We start from the raw sequence: 24,766 nt of genomic DNA on the forward strand, positions 1-24,766 counted from the left end.
CATGTTCCATGTCCCCTGCAGCTACACAACGACAATACTGCTCTTCTGAGGAGAGAGCTGGGAATTTCACCTGTGTTTCCAGTGCTTCTAAAAACTCTTTCAAAGATGGGTCACAGACAAAGCATGTGACTGAATGTTTCATTTCACAGACCTCCTCTATATTTCTGCCATCAGACCTCAGCAAAGTGACAGCTGAGCTGGCCAAAGTGAAAAGGAGGAAAGGCTGGTGAGGATCACATTTGCACACCACATTTACATTTCCTCACATGTGTGAGCAGATTCAGCTGGGGCAGAACTGGACCCTTCTCACAAGTGCATGGGCCACAGGAAACAGCCACAACCTGGAGACAGGGAAATCCCAGGCTGAAAGAAGCAAAAAATTTCCAGTGACAGCAATTAAATTCTGCAACAAGTTGCCCAAAGAACATGCAGTGACTGCAGTCTGACAGATCTTGAAAATTCCTCTGGACAATGCTCAAAGCAAGGGGACATGGGCAGGCCCTGCTCTGAGCAGGAGGTGGGAGCAGGTGACATTTGAAGACCTTTCCAAGAAAAATTGGTATGTAAGTCTAGAACTCATTTTTCTGTGATCTGACACTTAAAAAGTTCCAAGATTTGAACCAATTATCAAAGGACTAAATTGCAGCTAACTGAAAATCACACACATACATATGTGGAGGGACAGAATCCAACACTGCTGCAGTGTGAGCTTCCCAAATAACATGTTTGCAACCAGACAGATCGTCCAACACAGTGCAAGACTGCTGGGATCTGCAGATACTTTGGTATTGATTCCCATGATTTCCAGCATTCCTGACAAGTATTACAAGTTTCCTGTACAAGACTGTTTGCTCACTGTGTGTGGAGTAACAGCTGAAGTTACACCAAGCAGTAGCACCCAAGCTCAGAATCAGATGCAGATTTTCAGATGGCCGCTCTCAGAGAATGGCACTATTTTCAGAACATTTGGTTATCAGACCATATGCCTCACAAATTTCAACCTACAATTTCTAACCCTGTGAAAAACTTGTGAAGTCAACTACATATGCAGGCCAGATTTTTAATTTTTAAAATTCTATTTAGGAAGACATGGTGGTTTGTATTAATTTCTCTTTTTTTTGGTAAGTAAGGAAAAGAATCAGTTATGGAAAATAATTCCCTGTAAGGACTGTGGCAGCTTCCTTTATATCTGGCACCCATATATTGACATGGTCCATGAATTCAGCTGCGGGAAGGCTGAAAAAATGGGAGGGGCTTCACAGTGGCAGATTTCTATGTGGCTGCTATTCATGAAAATTAAAAGCCATGAGAGAACTGTTTTCTTGTGGAGAAGTCTCCATAGACTAATGAGAGAGACTCCTCTCCCTAAGGAAATTGGACAAAGACTATTTTAGAGATGGTACACTGACTGATTTGTTTCTGTATATTGTCAGTGGGAAAGAAAAGAGGGTATGGGGGGAGAAGAAAGTGTTCTGAAGGTTTCATTCTGATTCTTATTTTTTTTTCTTTCAGTTTCTGTTAATAAAGTTCTTCTTTATACCCTTCAGAGTCTGAGCCTGTTTTGCCTTCCTCCTAATCCTAACTCACAGCAGGAAATAAGTAAATAATTCTAATGGGTGCACTGGTGATTTAGCCAGCACTAAACCCACAATAATTGCTGCATTGGCCAGGAAATCTCAAATTGGTGAACTAAAACCACTACATGAAATTGGTATTTCTGCCTGGTTGAACTGAAACCACCACAGAAGACTTTGAAAAACACTGTTCTACTTGTATCAACATTTTTCCCACAGCAGTGAGAACCTGTCTGTTCTGAACAAGCATATGCACATTTATAAATCCTGAAAATTCACATGACTATGGAATAAGAACTATCAGTGAATTTCATGTTATTTGTGATCTTTATCATTAATTTAAACTTACCTCTCTTTACTCTTAAGGCAAAGCCTTTAAGAGGCTGGTCTTGTCATTTCACTTTGGCCCCTACCCATTATTTTCTCAGTAGCAGAATAGAGAGAGTAAGTAATTAACGAGATTACATAAAAGATTTCCACAAAATAGAATTTTTCTTTTTAGAATTAACTGTGCAAGACAACATATCCAATGAGTACAGGCTACAATGATGCCTCACAAAAGACATATAGGTGTATAAACTATGTATCACTCAATTGCCAAAAGTTTTTGTGACATTTATTACCTGGGCATCTTCCCATACTCAGAGTTTAAAAAAATAGGAATTATGCGTGCATCTGTTTTAAAAGAGGTAATAAATGTGATTGCAAAAGACCACCAAAAGAACCAGCATTTTTTGTGCTGCTCATTTCTGCAACCCCAAAATGTACACCAAGAATTCTACACCATATTTTTGCTTAAGGACTCAGACTTCTCCGCACTTGAGACACCCATGATACTAAAGCAGAAATTATATTGGACTAGAACTGATTCCCAGTGATATTGCTGCATTGGAGAAACACACCAGGAATCATGGTTTCTTCATTATGAAAAAAGTTATGGAATAACTTATGGAATAACTGACTCAAATTTTGTTCTAGTCAGTATTAGACTGGCACGCTATGAAGTGCATGAGCCCCCAGTTTTGCTGCCTGGCAAAAAGGATTTTTAAAACTTCTGTAAGAGAGAAAACAGTATTAGCCATTCTTAATTCCACTGTGCCCTTGGCCTTAATGGTTCTGTAGTGTAATTAAGAGTTGGTCCATTAAAGAAGGTCACCCAGGGAGAAACTTTCTAGAAAGCTGGACACAATAAAGTTTAATGACCCAGCCAGCTGGTTATTCAGGGACACGTCACACTAAAGATGCAGTGCCTGCACAGCCACGAGGTACCTGCAAACCACAGATCTTATCCCAGTCTCTGTTCCACTGGCACAGTGATGATAATGCTATGGTTAAGGCAGCAAAACCTTTGTGGGCCTGACTGGCACTTTTGTCAGAGCAGAGAACAAGGGGCTCTGTTTTACTGCAAAGTTAAACACATCAGTGCCAAGCATCCATCAAGCCCAGCTATCTCATGACCTGGGCTCCTTTGTCTCAACACAGATGACACGACTGAAAACAAGGTGTCAGTACTGGATTTCACATTATTTATCAAATGGGCAGAAATGTTTGCTGGATAAGTGCTGGTGAAATACAGTAACTGAAAGTTACCTGTGTAAAAGCATTTACTTCCTACCTGCTTCCACAGCCAGCTAAAAACCTACCTGTAAGTTTTGTCCCTTTAAAGGTTTAGTGAGAGCTAAAAATTTATTCTGCAGGGAATGGCTATCACGAAGTAAAGTTCCCCTTCAAGTGCAGGGGAGGAGAGGACAAATCATTATCAGGAAAAGAACCCTAAATACTGCTGTCTGAGCTTTGGAATAAATCAGATGATTCTGCTGCTTCAGGAAAGGCAGCCAAATGCATTACAAGAGGCTGGCAAGTTTTTTATTCCTAACATGTACAGACTTTAAACTCCAAAAAAAATCCTAAATCCTTAGCTTGTATAGATTGGCTGTGAGAAACACAAATAAATCATATTACCTGCATACAACTCAGCCTAAGACAATTTCAGCAAGACTGATCCTGGTAGCACATGACAGTGTGGCTCTGACAGATGCATTAACTTGGCTGTCAATAAAGGAAACAAATACATCTTAGCAGAGCCAGCAGCTCAGACACACCACATCAATAGCCATTGTCATGGAGCTTATTCCTTTTCTGCCTTTTTTTTTAAAGGTAAAGCTTACTTGTAAAACAGCTAAACTATCTTAGCAGAGAGAGAATTGCACACAACTTCTCACTTTTGATTACAAACCTATTTTCTGTCTCCCCAGAGAGAGGAGCACTTTAGAAGTCATAAAATGCATCTACAACACACCCTGTAAACAGAAGCATTCAGCCCTCAGCTCCCAAAAGTCATGGCAATACTAAAAACAAAGGGCTGCAAGTAACTGCTTTAAGGTAAACAGCACAAGTAGCTTAGGAAATATTTATCCAAATAATAACGTTAAAAGCCACGATTCAGTCTTGAGAGACAGGCATTTGTTATCTTTGCATTTAGTATACACAGCACCGTTGGGTCAAGGTGTGCTCTGTTTGAAAGTAATCATAAATCAGTTTCCCAGCACTTTCAGAGACAGATGTATTTGCTATTCTGTTTCTTCAACAGGTATGAGATAGCTAAAGCAAAGTAAATCTAAGCCTCCAGTGAAAATGCCTGTGAGATTGGCTTTAGAATGTTGATACAGATCCCTCCTGCAAATACTTTTATGCTCTGAACCAGGTATCATTAAACAACTACCAAAAGAAAAAGCAAGGTTTCTAGAAAAACAGCTCTGCCACCTGCCATGCTACAGAAGCACCCAGTGAAGACTGAAAAATACAGTCTGGTGTGCTCCTGGGGACTTTTTTCTCTGTTAGAAATCAGAACCATTTGGGAAACATGAATTATTTAGTACAAAACAAATAGAATCAATCCATATTAATGTGCACTAAGCAGCAATTTACGATTCACAACACCATTTTCACGTAGAGCATGCACAAGATCACTCAATAATACATGAAGCTTTCTGAACATTATTAGTATGACAACAGATATCAATGAACTTTAAGTCATTCAAGCTGCTTGTTTTAAATCAGCTCTTGGGAATGGGCAAAACTGCCTAAGCACAGCTCCAAACTCAATCACCATTCATTAAAATATTGAGCAAGGCAGAAAATGTAGCAGTTTTAAAAGCAGAAAGCAAACCTGAAATGTAAGTTCAGATACAAAAAGCAAAAGAAAAGTAAAAGCAAAGCTGTAAAAACTTTGTAAAAAATGATAAAACAGCAAATATTTTAAATCAAGGAGGTCAAAGGTAGATGCAAACTGTATGTTCAGAGGCCACTTAAATTCTGAACAGCTTTGCTTACCAGATTCAGTCTTTCTAGGCTGGAGCTATCAGAGAGCATTGAATTGCAAGACAGACATTTCATACAACACCAAGTGTTTTAAAAAGAACAAAAGATACACAACCTACTTTCATAGATTCTCTTTACACATGATCAAATACCATGAAAGTAGAGTCAGAGGCCAATTATGCAGACTTCTTTGATATAATATATCTAACAACTAGGCATACACTTCATAAATTAAATTTATGAAATCAGGATGAAATCATGTAACAATTTCCACTTACAAAAGACTTCTTACTCCTTAACACAAAACCTAATGCCAGCACTGAAAACATACTGCCATAAGTAACTCAAGGTTTTAAGATTAGATGGAAGAATGTGGGGCTCCCTCCCACCCCCCATAATTTTAAAGCTCCTTAGATTATTTCATCTTCTAACATTACAATTACCTTCCACAGAAAGCATTTAAGTCCTTTGTATATAAAATAGCATAGGGTGTTAGCCACACCACCTCAAAGCTGTGCTGGAAGATATTGAATAGCAGCTTCTCCAGTACCTGGAAAGAAGCAAAGGCAATTATTCTAAAAAGGAATTAAATTTTAGAGCATTTATCTTTAAAAATTATTAGAGACAGGGGATATACGCTGGGAGTTGTGAATAGCTGCTTGTAATTTAGAAGTAATTTCTGTTCAATGGAAAAATCCTGTATTTTTGAGAAACAGAAAAAAATCACAGTGAAACAAGAAAAAGCAAGTAAAGGTTGTTTCTGTAAGTAAAGAACTTAAGAGGACTGGCTAGTCTGCCCAAGATTGCTGTAGTGAGCCTTATTTGTAGTTACTTCCATCAGTTCATGCCTTTCTCAGTGTCAGTGGAGCAATGGAGAAACCTCTCAAACAGAAGCAGCACCCAAATAAACTACTTGTCACAAATCTTCACATCCTGAGCACTTTGCAATTCCCAGACCAGCTGCTCCCGAGCTTGTTACTGTCCCACCACCAAATAATTTGTGTTTGGACTTAGTTGTTTATTAATTTTTATTTACGGCATAGTGAGTGCTTCAGCACTTCTAGCTAAGAAGCTAAAAGTGAAAAAATGGAGCTGTATTTTGTTTGTTACAAGGTCTTTTAAGGTCTAATTGTCCAATTAAAAACTAACATTTCTATTATTTATATTTTTGATATGATTAAACACCTGTGACCCACAGTGCAGTACTGTCTATCCAATCAAAAAAATACTAGCTAAAACTAAGAAGAAGGAACGAGAAGGAAGAAGAAGCCAACACCTCAGAACCTCCATCTTGCCCCATACCTATTACTATATGCTAAAACCCCAAATTCCAAACCCTTCACCATGTGATATTGCACACTTCTATTCAAACCACACAGCAGTGATTGTAACTCCATCACTCATTTTGCAAGCCTTCTCCAAGGCCTCAAGTCAAAAGCAGTGCTCTTTTGGGGGTCAGTGCCAGAGAACTCAGAAAGTTCAAAGCTCTTCAGGGTTCCAATAAGGAGGAATACTTGGTCTTAAAACCCAGGGTAGCCAAAGAAGTAAGAACAGCCAAAGATGCAAATCATATCAAAATGTATGGAACTGTGACAGCTATAGTGGCTACATAGGTAACTGGGCCTAGCAGACACTGCATCAGCCTAGTATGTGAGAGAACAAGGAGTAAACAAAATTTGGCTGCTCCTGCAGGAACTCGGTGTGTCCATGTCACATTCCTGTCTCCAACATCAGCAACATCAAATTGCAAAACTATGTTTGATTACTACTAAAAAAAAAAAAAGGGTGCAACATTTAGAGGAAAAAACATCATAAAACCCAGAAAAAAGCAAGTTTAGTAACTTCCTTGACACGACTTTGCCCTGCTGTAGCTCTGCATGTCTGTAAACTAACTCACACCTGAACTATGGATCTGAACCTTGAACAGTGAGCTATGAGGAATTTGAACTGTAAAGCCATTTTAGCTCATTTTCATGCTCAACCTTCCTTACATATGACAACATATGTAGGAGGTTATGACAACAAATATATATAAAATGTGTGATTCAGGGTAAGTGGCAGAAAAACAGGTCTTCAGGATCATGACCATCACTGTGAACAGATTTAGTTATTCCTGACTAAACCCTAAAACCTCATGCCCACACCACACCATGTGCAAAGGCAGACTCATGCAAGCTCTGAGTCAGAGATTTAATAAACTGAGTTTCACAGGGAATAAATTTTGCTGAGATCAAGAAATCTTTGAGAATGCAAAGCATTTCCTACCAGCAGGCATTAGAAAGCAGACCTGATTTTTCACTTCAATAACAAAATCCACACAGATAAGGCTTTGTTAAATACCACTTTAAGAATGCAAACTTCATTAACCATGAAATTAATATCACCACAGAACGGAAAACTGCACCATGTTTGTCTGTACAAATCAGCTCCTTAAAGATTTAATTATAAAACACCAGTCAAAAAGACATTCACTATGCACTTTAGAGTTAAACACCAGTCTAGCTAACAGTCCAGAAGTTCATTCTAATTAAACACAGCTTCAGAGTTCCTGGATAATTTATCATTTTAATAGTTTACAAATGTCAACATAACTTATCCTTTTTATTAAACATTTCATAATGTGAATGACATGTGTAATTATACTTAGAACAATCTTACTATGGGTCCTACAACTACATCCAGCAATCAGCTGAGTAGTAAGAAAATGTAACACTTTCTGAGCCAGCAGGACAAAGTAGGGCATCAGACCTAATGAAGAGAGACTCAGAGATTGCAGATTATTTGTCTAAATTGGTGCCTTATTTTCCTTGTCTGAACTTTTACTGGCATGGCATTTCAAGGATAGTTAGTTGTGGGGGTCCAGGGAGTCCCTCTGAACCCTCTGTGGGTGCAAGAACCCCCCTGTCAGACCCCTAAAAGACCCCTGAATAGAGCCAGGGGGGTCAGAAAGCTGGGTCCTGCACCATGGAAACATCTGCCTTCTCTCAGAAAAGAAATGCAACCATTAAGTGAATCTAGAGTGTAAATTAAATAGTTAGCATGTAAAAAAGGTAGTTTTTGGGATTGTTTACATTAGCAGCCACGAGGCCAAGATAGAGAATTTGAGGTGTGGTGTCTTCTTTCTTCTTCTTCTTCTTGTTCTCCATGTTGGTGAGGGATGCTAAGAATCACAGATTGGTTGGGAACAAAACTAGACATAGTAATAAAATATTGTAGTATTGAAAAGATAGTGTAAACATAGAATAGGTAGTTTAAGGTATAAAAGATAAGTCCTGCCTTTTGTGGGCAGACTTTCGTCCTGGACGCGGTGCTGATCAGACTGCTGCTGGCGAGCGTGAACACTGTATCGATAAGAAATAAAAAACAGACCTTGAGACCGGACGATTGTCTCCTGCAGCCTTTCTTCGGCAGCTTCAAGAATACCCTGCGCCTTGAACCACCATCCTATGTCCATCTGAGTGGTCTTGGGCACAAGGAGACCCTCAGACAGTGACAGTTAGTGACACTAAAATATTAATAACCTGACATGATCGGGACATAAAGACCAATAAAGTGCCATTACAATCTATGGTAACTAAGGATTGGGCATCTTGCAAGCTCTTTTAATAAAAAACCAGGTTATTTCCTTCACTTAAAAAGGATCAACTGAGCAGTTCCAAACCCTATTATTAAATGCTTTTGTACAGCATGAAATTTGTCAGCAAGATTTGCCTTTTTCTGGAGAGTTCACAATGGATAGAATTTATTACACATACATATTATATATGTTAAAGAGTATTACAATATTAGCATGGCGAAATAAAGTAATTTACTTTGCTAATTTAGCCAGGGTTGGATTTCTTTTTTCTGCTACAGCTCGTAGTGCATCTCTCCCATTTGTCTCAAACACGGCTCAGGATGTTCACAGCAGCAGTGGAAGGGCTGATGATTTATTTAAAACAAACAAGCAGAGCAATGCTACATGGCTGCAAGCGATACCTCACCATCTGGGGATAAGGAAACACTGGATCATTGTAAGGCACAATTTACTTGGCCATGACCAAAGTGACCTCACAGGGCTTTTCCAAGTCCTGCAGCTACAAGCAGACACTTAACCTACACAACGACAGGCACAGCAGTGCACTGCGATACCGATCGTCACTAATTGCCGTGGAATGGGCCCGGAGGAGGAAGAGAATAACACATATTGCTACCACCATTACCCCATCCTGTTTCCTCCTGGCCCGCAGCCAGACGGGAGGGAGCTGCCCCAGCCCTTCGCTGCCAGGCGGCCAAACCCGCCGGGGACCGCGTCCGTCCTCCCGCACCGACAGCGCGGCCGAGGGCAGGGCTCTGTCCCCGGGCAGGCAGGGCTCTGTCCCCGGCTAGAGCAGGCTTGACCCGGGCAGGGCAGGGCCCTGTCCCCGGGCAGGCCAGGCTGTGACCCGGGCAGGGCTCTGTCCCCGGCTAGAGCAGGGCTCTTTCCCCAAGCAGGGCAGGGCTCTGTCCCCGGGCAGGGCAGGACTCTGTCCCCGGCTAGAGCAGGCTTGACCCGGGCAGGGCAGGGCCCTGTCCCCGGGCAGGCCAGGCTGTGACCCGGGCAGGGCTCTGTCCCCGGCTAGAGCAGGGCTCTTTCCCCAAGCAGGGCAGGGCTCTGTCCCCGGGCAGGGCAGGACTCTGTCCCCGGCTAGAGCAGGCTTGACCCGGGCAGGGCAGGGCCCTGTCCCCGGGCAGGCCAGGCTGTGACCCGGGCAGGGCTCTGTCCCCGGCTAGAGCAGGGCTCTGTCCCCGGGCAGGGCAGGACTCTGTCCCCGGGCAGGGCTCTGTCCCCGGCCAGGCAAGGCTGTGACCCAGGCAGGGCTCTGTCCCAGGGCAGGGCTCGCTGCGACCCGGGCAGGGCTGCCCGCAGCCCCGGGAGCTGTCCAGGGTCCTGCCCCGGCCCCGCCACCTGCGAATCCCGAGGCTCCCAGGGGAGCTTTTGTCACTTCCTACTTTTTAAAAATGCTCTCCCAAACCTCGCCTTTTATCACAGCTCAAGAGCACATCTTGCTAGTCTTCTTTTACCTGCAGAGCAATTCATCTCCGCTGCTGCGATTTCCCGGAGTGCTCCTCAAACGCATTCCCAAGCACACATTGGAATGCCAGTTCTGCATTTACCTGGCAAGTCACTAGGAGCTTGCATTTGTGAGTCCTAGGAAAATAAATACAGCACATTTTGCATCGTGTCTGCGGTGTGCAAGTACAATGCTGTTCATATTTTCATAACTAGGAAAGCCCCTATTTGTGATTTGACTTTTGTACAAGTTTTAATACCAGCCACACAAAGGACCCTGCTGAGGGGTCCTCAGGAATTCACGTGAACATGAACTGCATCACTCAGAGCAAATACATTCAAGGGTGCAGTATTAGCAAGTCTGAATAATATAAAATCTTTTGAAGAAATTTAGCTTTCATTAATAAAGCTATCAGGCCACTGCCCAGCATCTCAGGAAATGCCATGCAGAATAAACTAGTTGCTGTTACCTAGAGGTCTGTATTCCACTGCTAATGTTACAGGCTATCAAATGTTCATACTTTCTAAGCCTGCTCAAGCAGAAAGCAAATTGCTACAGAAAACAGCTAGATCATATGGTTTAGACCTTTTGTATCCAATAGCTTATTTTATGCTTTTTTGTTAAAGGCAACTGGAATTACCTTTAATTCCTTCTCCCCAGAACATTATTTCCATAAAATTACTCCCTTAACTTCATACAAATATGAAATAACTCCTCTGAAAAGCACATTTTTGCTAAGGCATTTCAAATTCTACTGAATTACCTACAACACAGCTTTTTATGTGAAAAAGCCTTCCTACTCCTTGGACAGCTTTTTAAGTTGGAAAACCTTGCTGTAAAGATAAGTGGCATTACAGATGTAGTTTTTAAGGTATTTCCTTTCAGGTATGTAAGCAAAGAAAGCACCTTACAATATATATAGTATCTTTTATTAGAATGGTTTCTTTTTGTTTCATCTGTGAGTCTCAACAGCAAACTCACCAACCCAAATCAATTATTCACGGCACCTGTACCAAATCATTCACTTTTGTAAACCCTTCTCAGCCCTTACAGACACAAACTGTAACAAGGCCATAAAAAAAGGAACAGACTCCCACACTCTGGTCTCTTTCCAGCATATTCATATTTTTCTCACAGACAGACACACACCTTCTACCTGCAGAGAATCAACTGACTCCTCTATTTCAATAATACATCAATACAACTCACATCTGATTTCTCAGCCATTCCTAGGCAGCCCAAAACAAACACTGCCACACTCTGATAAGGTACCAATCTTCTGTCAAACAAGCTTAGTTAATAAATTACTTTAAACAGTTTCTCAGTAAGGGGATGGGCAGTGGGTTTTCCCCCACGCCTTTCCCAGGTTTGGGTAATAAAAATTTGAGCTATTTAAACCCACACCAACACCGTGCCAACACCCCTCTCTCTTATCATTTACTGCCAATGAAAGCCCAACCACAGAATGCTCAGAAGGTGTTTGCAATTACAGACAGAACACACAGTATTTATGAAGTATTTAAAACCTGCTTTGTGGCATCAGGAAATAAACACCAATATTGCACCAAGGAACCTCAAACACATAAGGAGCAAAATTAAGGATAATTTCAAATAAGGAGTAATTTCAAATCAATATTCTATGAAGTAAGATACAAATATGACAGCAGCAAACTTTGAAAAAATATTATCTTTGGCTTAGTGACCTGTAGCATAAACATGCATTTCTTCCATCAGGGGAAACTCATTAAGACTTCCTGTTATGAAGTGGCTTGGCTTAAACAAACCAGAGCGAAAAAAACAAATCCAAATGTAAGGCAGGAGGGACAAGAACAAAACCAAGCAGTACACTTAAAACCATCAGGCTAACAGGCTTGAGAGTTAGTGACCAGAGCCCAAGAAGGCTGCTAGCCCAAGCAGACTTGACAAAATGAGGTGTTTTTTCACCAGTTAGTTCCCTTGGATAGGGAGTAGGAGCCAGCAGAAGCTGTCTCACCCAACTTCAGTTCAGCTTTTCCTGTACTGGAACTTCTGCAGCATCTGGGTGAAACTGTTTCACACATCTCTAGCCTCACAGCTGAGCTGTGAAATTAATCCACAGTAATTAAACAAAACACAGGTGGGCTCTGATATATAGTAAATTCACTACTGATTCAGACATCAGAAAAGGCTTGTATATGTCTCACATCAAGAACAGCAGGGTACAACTTGGAATCAGAGAGACTAAGGAATGGATTTAACTGACAACGACAAAAACCACATGCAAACTTCTACTCTTTTCAAGGGAGACAGGGATGCTCCCATATAAACTCAGGATAGATGATCACAAGCTAAAGCACCTTCCACAAGAATAAAGGTTTGTGGGTTGTGACAGATTATATCTGAATCTGGAAAAACCTAGAAGGAAGTAATTCATTTAAATGGTAAAATGGGGTGAGTGAAACTGATCCTTATGAGAATAAGGACTCAAGAACTACAAAGAAAAGGAAACCTAGAAATTAATTTCAAATAAACATTTTGTCAGCTCAGAGAGTGAAATTCACCATTCCTGTCACTTCTTGGTTGTGCCCATTCAGCAGTGAGGGAACACAGGGTAGGCTGATGATGATGTGCCTGGAGTAAAAGCCTTTCCTACCACTATCAGAGGACAGGCACAGCAGGGCAGCTCCCACACTCCCCCTGGCAGAGAGCCAGCACATCTTCCTCGAACTAAAAATCTGATCCTTGACACATTTTAGCCCTTCAAACAGGAAGTCTGAACGATGTCATTGGAAGGTCACCTGACAGCACAGCTTTACAGCAACTGAACAGGGGCATGAACAAAAAGGTGGCACACTGGAGTGTCAGATCTTAAATTATTTTGCTTTCAGAACAGTCCTTCAGTTCTTTGTAGATGAGCAATGAGGCACAGAAAAGGTCCTTCTTTTCTTACAGCTTATGTCTAAAAATATTTTCTTTTTTCCACTGAATGCAAGCATGGTAAAATTTGTCTAGAAAAAGGCATGTCTGGGTCAGCCTTTGATTAAGCCACTTAGCAAAATTTCCTATTCTTTACATGTCAAATCGAATATTTTTCAAAGAAAGACAGTTTCTGTGCATAAAGAGCAATTGTGCAATGTACCTCTGGTGCCATTACTTTAATTTCTTTTACTACAGAGGGTTCAGTGCCATTAATCACGATTGAAGTATTAGAACATTGTCTTCTAGTGTTTCCTTTAAAAAAAAAAAATAGACTAGTGAAAGACAAGTGACTTCCTCCTTATTAAATTTAAATACCAGACAGTCATGGATAAGACAAGAGCTGGAGAAATTATACAGCTGCACACAGAGAATTACTGCTGTTCCAAAGGGGCCTGACTGCAGTCACAAATCTCAAACAACCACTTGTTTCTTCCTCAGTGCCTCTCTTGTGCCAGACAGATCCAGGACCAGACCTACTCCAGCTTAAATGCAACCAGTTCTGTGATGCAGCTCCAGCAGCTGTGTCATCCCTCCAGGAACTGCTGTGTAGGTGCCCAGATGTTTGCTGAGGTCACACTCTCCTCTGTTCTCAGCCACGAGTTCCTGCTTTTCTGTCACATGTCACAAAAAGTCCCATTTGTTGAGGAAAATTTAAAGGGTTTGGAACAACACATCAGGTGTTTTGCACATGACATAAAAAGGTGTCCTGGAATGACTTTATGATGCAGTGGACAGAAAGACCCATACAAAGCTATCAGAAAAACAGATTTTTTGCACAAAACAGCCCCTAATAGAGCAAGAGCTGCTCTTGTACCAGTGTAACAGACCCATGTGGTGTCACCAGCTTCTCCTCCTGCTCAGGGAGAGGCACAAAATACTCTGGAACAGAATGTGGCTGGCAAAGCTGGGACAAACAAACCTATCCTCTGTTTTTCAATACATGTGCTTGCTTTTAAGAGTGATAAGTTGCTGTGTTTTTGGCCTAGTCTGCTTTGGACACAGACTCCTTTTCTCACCAGTCCATTGAAAGAACTGGCTGCCTTCCTTCCACTCCCTTCTGCCACAACTGCATCAACAGTCTCCTTACAGTTCATGGTTTAACAATACCTAACCAAGTCAGACAGTGCAGCCAAGGACAAGATATTCATTTTTCTAGTCCCTACATTTTATATTCACTTTTTCTTGTCTTTGCTTAGCCCACTGTTATATGCATAAAGATACTATTTCCAGAAAGAAAGATAACACCCTGACAACTAGCATCTGTAGTTCTTCATCTTTTGATGCCCAATCCATAAGAATTACCTATTTGTATCCCTTAAATCTAAAACCAACACTATGTACCCATCACCTTCTTACACAGAGGTACTTCTGTTTGGAAACTGCTAAAACTTCTAATTATGAGGCTGCTGCCACTGACCAAATGCTACACTGCTGATCACTGCTGCCCTTCAGCCACAGGATGCCAGCTACACACATAGCTTTTAGAAGAGCAATGTAATTGTTAATAGTGACTGAGACACTAAGGCATGCAAATATAACGTGTTAGCAAATGTCTGAGTTAACCATAATAGTATGACAGCAGCATGAAAAGGCATCAGTGCAGTTCTAATGTAAACAGGATCTTCCTCTTTAGATACAACTATAAAACATGTCCCTGATGTTCTCTATTTCCTCTCCCATTTTTTTGCTACCAGCAAGGTCACAGTCAGCTGGGTAATGGCACTGGGGTTCTTTTCTATTCCTCCACCCAAAGGATACTAACTAGAGCATGGGATAGAGACAAAGCCACCAGAATTGTTGTTGTGACTCCCTCACCGCAGGGCTGGAGCCACAGAGACCTTCCCTGCCTTCCCAGCACAGTCAAAGAGCAGTGCAAGGAGCTGCTGAGCTGTCAGGGCACACACAGCTCTCGGGCTGCTCCAGCTCCCAGGTACGGCTCTCCAGGGAAGGGAGGCACGACTGGAACAAGTGCGACTTTGCTGCTGGTGATATGACAAAGTGCACCTGCGGTAAAACCGATCAGCCAAACCCGTGACTTCTGTTCACCCCAAACCCGAGCGGCTCCGCACACACCACCTCCTCCTGCTGGCGGCACTCCAAGCAGAACACACGCCCACCCGAAAACATTCTATCAGCACGGGTACGAGCACTAGGAAGGCAAGTTTAAGAAAACGAAAGGACTTGAGGCAGCGCCTCCGCGGCCTCCCCACACGGCCCCGCTCCAGCTCAGCCGGCACCCACAAAGCGGCGCCGGCGGCTGCGCCCCCGAGGCCGCGGCCCTTGCGAGCCCTGCCCGGCCCGGAGCCCGGGACAGCCCGGCCCTTCCCGGGACAGCCTGGGCCAGCCTGGGCCAGCGCGGCCGCGGCCTCGCTACCGAGCCCGGCCCGGCCCGCCCCGCCCGCTCCCCGCCGGGCCGGAGGCCGCGGCCCCGCCACTCACGCATGAGGGTGCTGAAGGCCACGACGCCCAGGAGCCCCTGCAGGAAGATGCCGAATTTGTCCATGAGGGCGCCGTTCTCGCAGCCGCGGTCCCCGGGCCCCGGCACCCCGTTGGGCCGCGGGGTGCCGGCCGTGAGGCCGAGGCTGCCGTTGGGCGGCGGCGCCCCCATGGCAGGCCCGGCCAGCGCCCTCAGCGGCGCATGGCGGCCGTGCCGGCCCCGCTCCGCTCCGCTCCGCCCCGCCGCCGCCTGCGCTCCCTGCCCGCCCCGCTCCCGGCCCGCACCGCCCCGCCGCGTCACCGCCCGGCCCCGCGCTCCGCCCGTGGCAGGAAAGCGACCGGCCCGGGGCAGGAGCGCGACCCCGCATCCCCGGCAGCGGCCGCTCCACCCCCAGGGCTGCCACAGGGCCGAGGAGCGCGGCAGAGGAGTGCCCGGGGCTGCGGGCCGCTGCCGAGCGCTGTCTGCCTCCAGCACCCGCACACCGGCTCCAGAATCCACACACCGGCTCCAGCATCCAAACACCGGCTCCAGCACCCGCACACCGGCTCCAGAATCCACACACCGGCTCCAGAATCCACACACCGGCTCCAGAATCCACACACCGGCTCCAGCATCTACGCCCGTTAAGAACTGGCTGGATGGCTGGGCCCAGAGAGTGGAGGTGAGTGGTGCTGCATCCAGCTGGTGACCAGTCACCAGTAGTGTCACTCAGGAGTCTGTGCTGGGGCCAGTCCTGTTCAATATTTTTATTGATGACATGGATGCATGGATGAGGATATTGAGTCCTTCATCAGTAAATTTGCAGATGACACTACGAGCATGTGGTGATCTTGGATGGTCAGAGTCCAGTAAGATGAAGATTAGTAAATCCAAGTGCCCAGTCCTGCATTTTGGCCACAATAATCCCCTGCAGTGTTATAGGCTGGGGATGGTGTGGCAGTGGGGACAATGTCCAGGCAGAAAGGGACCTAGGGTATGGTTGACAGCTGACTGAACATGAGCCAGCAGTGTGCCCTGATTGCCAGGAAGGTAAATGGCCCCTGGCCTGTGTCAGGAATGGTGTGACCAGCAGGAGCAGGGAGGTCATTCTTCCCCTGTATTTGGCACTGGTGAGGCCACACCTTGAGTGCTGTGTCCAGTTCTGTCCCCTCAGTTCAGGGAGGACGTTGAGACACTGAGCACGTCCAGAGGAGGCAACGAGGCTGGTGAGGGGCTGGAACACAAACCCTGTGAGGAATGACTGAGAGAGCTGGGGTTGTTCAGCCTGGAGAAAAGGAGACCTTATCACTCTCTACAACTTGCTGAAAAGTGGTTATAGCAGGTAGGGTTGGTCTCTTTCTCCAGGCAGGACTGACAGAACGAGAGGACACAGCCACAAGCTGCACCAAGGGAAATACAGGTTGGATATTAGGATAAAGTTTCTCATGGAAAGAATGATGAAGTCCTGGAATGGTCTGCCTGGGAAGGTGGTGGAGTCACCATCCCTGGATGTGTTTAAAAAAAGACTGGATGTGGCACTCAGTGCCATGGCTTAGTTCAGGTGTTAGGGTATGGGTTGGACTCGATGATCTTGAAGGTCTCTTCCAACCCAGTGATTCTGTGAATTCTAAACCTCACCACAGCCCCGAGGACTGTCCAGGTCAGAACCACAGCACCTGAGGCTTTGTTTAGCCCACAGCACACAGGGTCAGGCAAGGCTGCTATTGACTAGAAAGAGGAAACTATGACCTGGGTTTTTTTAGCAAAAATCCTTTGTCTTTTATATGGGGAACCCCTGCTGCAATGGATTGAACAAAATATGTCAGCACTTTCATTTGGAAAACTGTGAAACTGGACCATTGTGCAGTACTCCTCTTCATCCTTACCATCCAGAGCTGCATCAAGTTTAGATTCTTATTTTTAGTGCAGGATCAACCCAGGTCATGCTGCATTGTATTGCTTTCTTACACAATTTCTTTAATTTCTTTAAATAATTTAAAATCCCTGTCTAAATATGAATTCACTTATAAATGTGACCCAGAAAGCAAAGCCAAGCACATGAATCAATAGTTCTTCAAACAACATTTGTTGTGTCTACATCACAAACCTACCTACGTGACTGTCCTTCCTGGCAGGTGATGCCAAACAGTATTGGCACACAACAGTGATTTTTCTGGTTTTTAGGCTGTGTCATAAATGTCTGGAAGCTAGAAAAAGAAAAGCTCTTAGCTCTCTGACCTAGAGAGCATACAGCCAAAATGTTCTGTCCAGTGCCTCTGGTCAACACTCTTCTGCTCTGAGCTGCCAAAAGCAAGAGCTCAGGAAAGCAAATAGTTACCTAACAGAAAAGACAGGGACCAAAGCAGGCTGCTTTTTCTCCCCCTTGCACACAGTGGAAACAGCCACCAAGTACTGCATTTGCAATCTGGACTTGATCTATTTGCTTGTAGACCAGGGTGGATTTTTAGCTTTCACAGGTGCTGCTGAATATTAGATATCCCACACATGTACCTGACTTGGACCCCAATACTGGTTAAAGATTTACCTAATGCTATTTACATACATAACTATGTTTCAGACATGAGTCTGAGAACAGAACTCAAGGGGCTTTTGCCTCATATTACTCCATATTCCATGCTTTAAACCAGATCATTCCCCCAAAGTACCTCTTCAAGGGTTTCATCTCATCATGACTCCTATAAGCCCTTCTGAAACCTGTGGCAGACAAATCACTGCCTCCTGCTATGAACTATTCACAAACCTTCAGATTTCTCTCAAGCAGACAGTGATCTGTGAAGGCAAGTAGAAGATTTATGTTAAATCCCACATATTTATAGAGGTCTAAAGACAGTGTTAAGCAAATCAGTTTCATCCCACTCCTATGCATTTTCTGAACCCAGTGTAAAGTCAGCTCAAGGTAACTGAAGTGCAGCCAAGAAACAAGTACTGAGTACAATCTGTTGGAATGCCATGTAAGGAATCAAGAACTTTGCAAGGCAAAGTTGTTTCTGAAATATTCTGTGGACTCTCATGTTATTCAGAGGAAGCAAAGCCAGCAGCTGGTTTTAAAATTTTAGCTTGCTGGGGCAGCACTAACCCTTACAAAACTATCCAGAAGGAGCTGCAGCACCTGCAAGGTTTGCAGTGGATTGTATCAAGTAGCTTCCAAGGTTTGAATACAGCAATAAAAGAAAATTATTCCAATTTATAAGTCCTGTCCTCAGCACCCTGTGAAACAAAACCTGTTATGTTAGAAGAAGCTTTGATAAAAGAGGACTCCTGCATTTGAGGGAACTGAATTAACCCAATCAAGCTCTTTAACATGAAGCCCCTCCAGGGGTATTTATGTGGCTTGCATTTACCTTTTATGCAAGTAATGAAACGTGCCAGACAGCTTTCCACAGTTTTCCAAGATGGAAAATTGCTCACGGTGAGCAGCAGTATATATAATGATATTAATACCAAAGCCATCAGTAACAGTTTAAGTATCTTTTTTAATTTTCTTACAACCACTTAAAACTGTCATATAACACAAACTTTTGTACACTATTTACAGACAAAACAAGTAAAATATCCATCCAAAATATTTTTTAAAAAAATCCTCTGATTAAATTGTTACACCTGCTCAAACAATGGTGGGACTTAATAGGCATATTTTCTTGTGCATGTTTCTCTTCCATGTAGTACTTCAGTCTCACTGCATATATATTTTTTCTTTTAAAAGTTAAAGAAAGATAAAACAAGCAGAAGGGACACAACACAATATGCATTTAAATCTTTGTTTAAGAAAAAGCAGCTAATTAAAAAAGGCAAAATACAGGAAAAGTGCATCAGTTCCAATGAGTTAGTATAAGAAAGAGGCCCACAGGTGAGGAGCTGGCACCCTTTTGGGCAGAGACTCCTAGAAGACCTCTGATTGTCAATAGAGATTATTTTAAATTTATTTTAAACAGAAATAAAAAAAAAAAAAAAAAATGAGAGGAGAAACATGACACCTCCAGATTTTTTTTTGTTTGTTTTGCCATGAAGTTTCTTGGAAACTGGTGCTCAACAACTTTCAGAGTGGGTGAGAACTCCTTTGTGCCCAGAGCTCAGTGTTGACCCTGTGCCATGAGCGGTCCCCGAGCCCCAGGGCTGCTCCCCCCAGGCTGTGCCAGGCCAGGGGTTCCATTGTTTGTGCTGTTCCACTGCCCTGGAACTTTGTCAGTGCAAGACCTGCTCACTTCCATGGCTTAAAGCTGAGCCAAACACTGCTGACTGGGCACCTGAACAGAGCAACTTTGTCTTCTCATCAAAAGTCCACTTGCATTTCTGGTGCATTTCAGAACAGATGCCATGACCATGGAGACAAAGTGTCACTAACCTTAACTCATTTTCATTGTGTTTCATACAGATTGGTAATTTGGTTTTACAACAATAAAAGAGGCTTGTTGTCTCTGGCGTTCCCAAGTCCCATTGCAATCCTTCACCCAAAAGGCTGCCTTTGAAAACAAGGCTACATGCATGTTTGGGGAAGGGGGGGCAGCACTGAAACAAGGGGGCAGCACACAATCCCTTGGAAGGGGAGATTCATCCTACATATGCAGTCTCCAGACCAAGCCTATGTCTTTGTGCTTAGTTACTTCAGGTAATCTGAGCTCACAGTAGGCAGCAACCAGCTGACACTTCGTGACAGGACTGGTTAAGGAGTAGCTTTGTACAGGATCATATTTTTGGCTTTCTGGTAAGGCTACTTCATCTAGTAACAACAGATTTGGTCCAAAGGTATCCAGTCTCCAAATCGAGCTCAATAGTTTTGAAGCCTATTCCATTACATTCAAAAATCTCACAAGCCACTGGGCTTTCTGCTAATGAAGTACCAAGACTTTGTACTTCATACAGGAGAATGGAGTGCTCAGTCCAATCAACTGTAAATATATTTACACTTCTGTGGACCTAGCAGCTAAATACTCTTTCCCTCCTTTAAAGCATCACTGGAATAAAGAACAAACACTAGCAAATCCTAAAACAACAACAAAATACTGCTAAAAGTTGTGACAGAGAATGTAATCTTTAAAACCACTCTCAAACTCTGTGTGTACTGTTTCCATTAATCCCAGGAGACACTGCAAACACTCCTGGAGTTCTATACAACACAGAAATTAATCTGCCTTTTATTTTGTTCCTCAAGGAGGAAATTTCAGAAATGTTTAGAGTTAGGAAAAAAAGTAGTCTTCATTCACCAAGATCAGTGCTGTACCCCTCCTCTCCTGGAAGGACTGCTTTCAGTTTAGGATGGACTGCAAACTGCTTGTGCTTTGGGGATAGTTCTACCACATTAAACCTCCATGGCATTTCTGGAGGTCAAATACTTCTGTTACAGAATCCTTGAGTTGATGCAGAAAGCACACAACAGTGACCCTATAAAATCTTCCTGCCTAACATGGCTACGCTTAGCACAAAGTGACACCACCAGGTTTCTAAAGCTAAGATGTGCAAACCCAGGATTGCACAATGCATATGAAAATATGACAAGCAAGAACACAAACCCTCAGTGGGTTAAGCCAAGAGTAAACTCCTGTTACCAGCCACGTTAACAGTACACAAAGCTCAGTGGGGAGTTCATTTTCTTGTAATGGAGACATTTGTAGGACATCAGTGCCTTTCTCCTGGACTCCAGCTTTGTTGTACTGTATTATGTGCTAAAGGACACACAAACCCCTGAACCCTAAATTACTGCAGTCCCAGCGATTTCTGATGGTAAAACATTGCTGTCACCCAAATCCAAGATTCAGCCACCAGCCACACAAAATCCAGTTTTGAAGAAACAGAGCGACTAAAGCAGCACATGAGCTCATTTCAAGTCTCACTGGAGTAAGATGAACAGGTAAGTGCAGTTGTGTCATCTGCCACACATAGAGCAAGAGGAACTTGAAACAGAGTCAAGTAGAAACACCATCCATCAAGATAAAGCCCCAATTATCCCTTTTAAATCCAGCAATAAAACAGAGTGCATTTTTTCCAGGAAACAGAGTGTACAGTACCCGTGTGCAGCATAAAAACATTTCACAAAAATGAAAACATCCCTTTTGAAAATCTCAACAAAAATAGATCCCATTGGGACCAGACTGTCAGTGCCTCCCAAAACAAGGCAGAAAAATCCAACCTATAAAACATGCCAAAGGTGACCAGTAAGTACCCCACTAATGGCTGAAACTGCTGACTGCTTTATTTACTGAGAAAAGGGAGTATGACATTTGTATTTAAAACCCCAGACACCATGTTAACAGGTCCACTAAATTACACTTTCAGCTCTGTTCTCTCCTGACAACTATTTAACAAGACATCTATCTGTCTATGGGAAAAGATGGAATCAAAATTGCTTGGTTTTGCAGGCCAATCCTGCAAGGCATCAGGACAACAGAACTCTGGGATTCTACTGCACTGATCCATAAGCATCATCTTCCAGTCCAGAAGTTCTCTACTGGTCAAAATTTCTCAAGACAAGATGCTGACAGCAAAGCAGCAGTGTTTAGAAATTTTTTCAAGCCTAATGGCTTATAAGTGAGTTGGTCCTAAGGGACTGGAGTACAGGCAAATGATCCAAGAACAATATGAAGAGCCAAAACATCCATTTATATCTGGTGATTTTGATTTCAATTTAATTGTGTCTTCACACTCTGCTTACAATGTGGGAGCAAAGTTGCCCTAGCTACACACTGCCCTCCCTCAGAAATATTCAACTAATAGTCTGACATTCACAATTTGATTAAAAAAAAAATCTGATTTTAATACTTGTGTGAATAGTTCTGCCTTGACTAGGCAGTTATTCTAAGGGGCAAAAGCAACAGTCCCCAGTTACTGAGCTCTGCTTAGTCCCAGCAGTTTTCACTGGAGGCAGCTCCCCCTCAACACCAGCATGGCAGGCACAGTCACAGGCTGTGCCAGCTCAGCTCTCAGCCTACAGAGCACATCCTTGCTGAATCCTGCAGCTCACAGCCTTGGAATGGCCAATCACACTGGGCCTAAGGGACACTTGAATCACTCCATTTGACCAGAGCAGCCCCCATTCATCAGAACCCAATAACTGCATCTTCCCTAAACCCATTCCTGCAGAAAGCACCTTCCTAACTCAAATGTGTTCATAGGCCAGGGGCTTCCTGCAGAGATGGATTTGAACAGGACATAAAGGAGCAGAGCTGCACACATCCAGCTCCTGCCTGTGCTCCTCCAAACACTCTGAGAACAGGCAGAGTGAATGAATGCAAGCCAGCTGAAACTCAACACTTACTTGATGCAGATCTTGAGCCTGATGTGAGTTTCCCCACACCTTTAATGGAAAGTAATGTAAGCCCTGTTACTCAAAGTGTAGAGCACTGTCCTACAGCAAGGGGCTGATTAGGTTTTATTACCCTGGAAAATTAAAATCAGCACTTCGTCCTAATGTGAGTCTACTGATGGAACTAAGATGTCTCACTGGTCCTTTTCCTTTTCTGTAATAAAAGCACACAAATCCCTTGCTAACCCACCAAATTTTCATCAAGTCTGATCCTGAGCATCTGTAGATAGTTAAAAATACAAAGTCAAGCTCATAAGAGTTTCCAGAATGCAAACACTGGCAGAGCTATGTTGCAGTCCTCTATTGATTGCAGTTTCCTTGGTGTATTCTCTAAATAGATGTTCAGGTAGCAAAGCAAAAGTCTGCTGACAGGCTCTATGTACATGGCCCAATTGTTTGCTAGAAGAAAAAGGAAATAACTTCATACAATAAAGAAAAAAAATAAAAATCTGACAACTCAAATATAGAAAATGCAGAGGCACTTTCTCTTTCCTTCCTTATGTCCTACAGCTTGCCTGTAAGAGAAGTGCAAAATAATAAAGTTTTCTGACATCTGAAAAAAGGAAACATCCAGGTTATGCCTACAGAAGTTTCAGCTAAAGCTTTGGAACAGAAGCTCTGTGTGCTGACATTGGTTTGCACTCTGGACATGCCCACAGAAGTGACACTGCTGTGCAGGTATGGACCATGTGTCCAGAAAGAGCAGTTCCCTCCCTTTTTAGTTCATCACTTCTACTGTTCAGGCTACAGAGGTAGTAAAAACAAAAGCAAAACCAACAACAGTGAAACAAACCAAAATAAACAAAAAAAATACTTCAAAAGGAACCACACTCTTGCTATACTGTACATTCAGAACCCTGTGGCCACATTGTTGTCCTAACAATGAACAAATTCATTAAAAATCTCAACATTAACACACGAATGTGCAAAGAACACATTCCAAAGTCAGTGCTGTGGTAAAGCAAGTGTTCATCCACAGGGAGGGAGGGGATTCTGTGAAACAACAGGAACAGAAAGGTTACTTCTGGCAGCCTACATGCGAACGTAAACAGGATCCGTTTCTCCTTTTAAAGTTCCGTGCCAACAGAACTACTGAAATGTCACTTCCCACAAGAGGAGACTTTTCTGTAATCATTAAAAAATACATTAAAAAAAGGGAACCATAGAGCAAGAGACTATTGTGTTCCCGAGCTGGCAGCTGGTAGAGTAGCCCCTGTGTTTGCATTGGCATTTTGCTCCAGATGTTGTCTTCCTTCTGTTGAAACAGAAAAAATTGAGGCTGATACACTTTTAGGTCACCAGGGCCTCAGTTTAAGTTCATTTGGCTTTACTTGCTAGAGAGGAAGGAGCCTGTTTTTGTAGTTGTGCTTCAAAAGTCCACTTTGACTTGGCTGCTCCTCAGTTTGCAAACTGCTGGTAGAAGGCAAGTTTGACCCTCTCAATGTGGTGGCAGAGTTTAATAGCTGGTCCAAGCTTCAAGTCCATGCACTCCTGAACAGTAGGCAGGGTCAGCAGCAGCAGTGCCTGGCCATCGATTTCCTGCCAGAAGACAAAAATTCTATAGTGACTTTGTTGTTATTCTCTCTGCTCCTTAGTTTGGACCTGCTGTAATTTCAGATTTGTGACAGTTTGTGAATTAGATGTTTCTTTCATGCTCCCCCAGGCAGCTTAAAAATCTCTCTCACAATAAATTAACTCCTTTCTTAAAATGCCAGCTCAAACCCACTGAGGCACAGACTCTCAAGAGATTGTACTGCAAAAAATATAACCCAACAAGAAAAAACAATGTCATGCAGAAAGTCATCTTAACCAACCACTGCATCTTTCTATAGAAATAGAGGTTCCACAAGGTGAAGTATATCTGGAATATCCACCACCAGAAACCACCCAAACCATTAGCTCTGATAGTACAGTTTTAACAGACACTGGTTTTATGGCAAATTTTAACCAAGATGCAAATAAAATGGTGCCTCTTGTCATGGTGCTTTGTTGTAGGCATTATTTGCAATTTTAGGATTCAGATGCTTTGCAGGACAAAATATCCTCCCTCCAGCAGTGAGAAACCTGAAAAATTCTGGTCATTCCCTGAATTTTCCTTTCTCAAACTGCTGCAGATTGCACAAGTGTTTGTTTCCTCAGTACCCTA

At 43.2% G+C, this 24,766-nt stretch overlaps 2 protein-coding genes across 3 annotated transcripts in view; both read right to left on the minus strand.

Moving 5' to 3' along the window:
* Positions 1 to 15,555, minus strand: part of STIMATE (STIM activating enhancer) — a 36,274-nt gene extending 20,719 nt beyond the window's left edge. Inside the window, exons 1-2 of one of the 2 annotated variants that reach the window (XM_056501242.1) lie at positions 15,326 to 15,413; positions 5,339 to 5,445 (exon numbers count right to left, since the gene is read on the minus strand). In XM_056501242.1, coding sequence (XP_056357217.1) covers positions 5,339 to 5,354 — 16 coding nt within the window. In that variant the 5' untranslated portion in view covers positions 5,355 to 5,445; positions 15,326 to 15,413. Of the gene's footprint in view, positions 1 to 5,338; positions 5,446 to 15,325 lie in introns of both variants that reach the window. The other variant, XM_056501241.1, reaches the window with a different exon arrangement.
* A 3,221-nt stretch (positions 15,556 to 18,776) lies between these two features.
* The window catches only part of SFMBT1 (Scm like with four mbt domains 1), a 69,764-nt gene continuing 63,774 nt past the window's right edge, over positions 18,777 to 24,766 (minus strand). The window contains exon 21 of the mRNA XM_056501245.1: positions 18,777 to 24,159. Coding sequence (XP_056357220.1) covers positions 24,019 to 24,159 — 141 coding nt within the window. The 3' untranslated portion in view covers positions 18,777 to 24,018. The remainder of the gene's footprint in view (positions 24,160 to 24,766) is intronic.

This window comes from Oenanthe melanoleuca, chromosome 12, assembly GCF_029582105.1.
Source record: "Oenanthe melanoleuca isolate GR-GAL-2019-014 chromosome 12, OMel1.0, whole genome shotgun sequence".
NCBI classification, from domain to species: Eukaryota; Metazoa; Chordata; class Aves; order Passeriformes; family Muscicapidae; genus Oenanthe; species Oenanthe melanoleuca.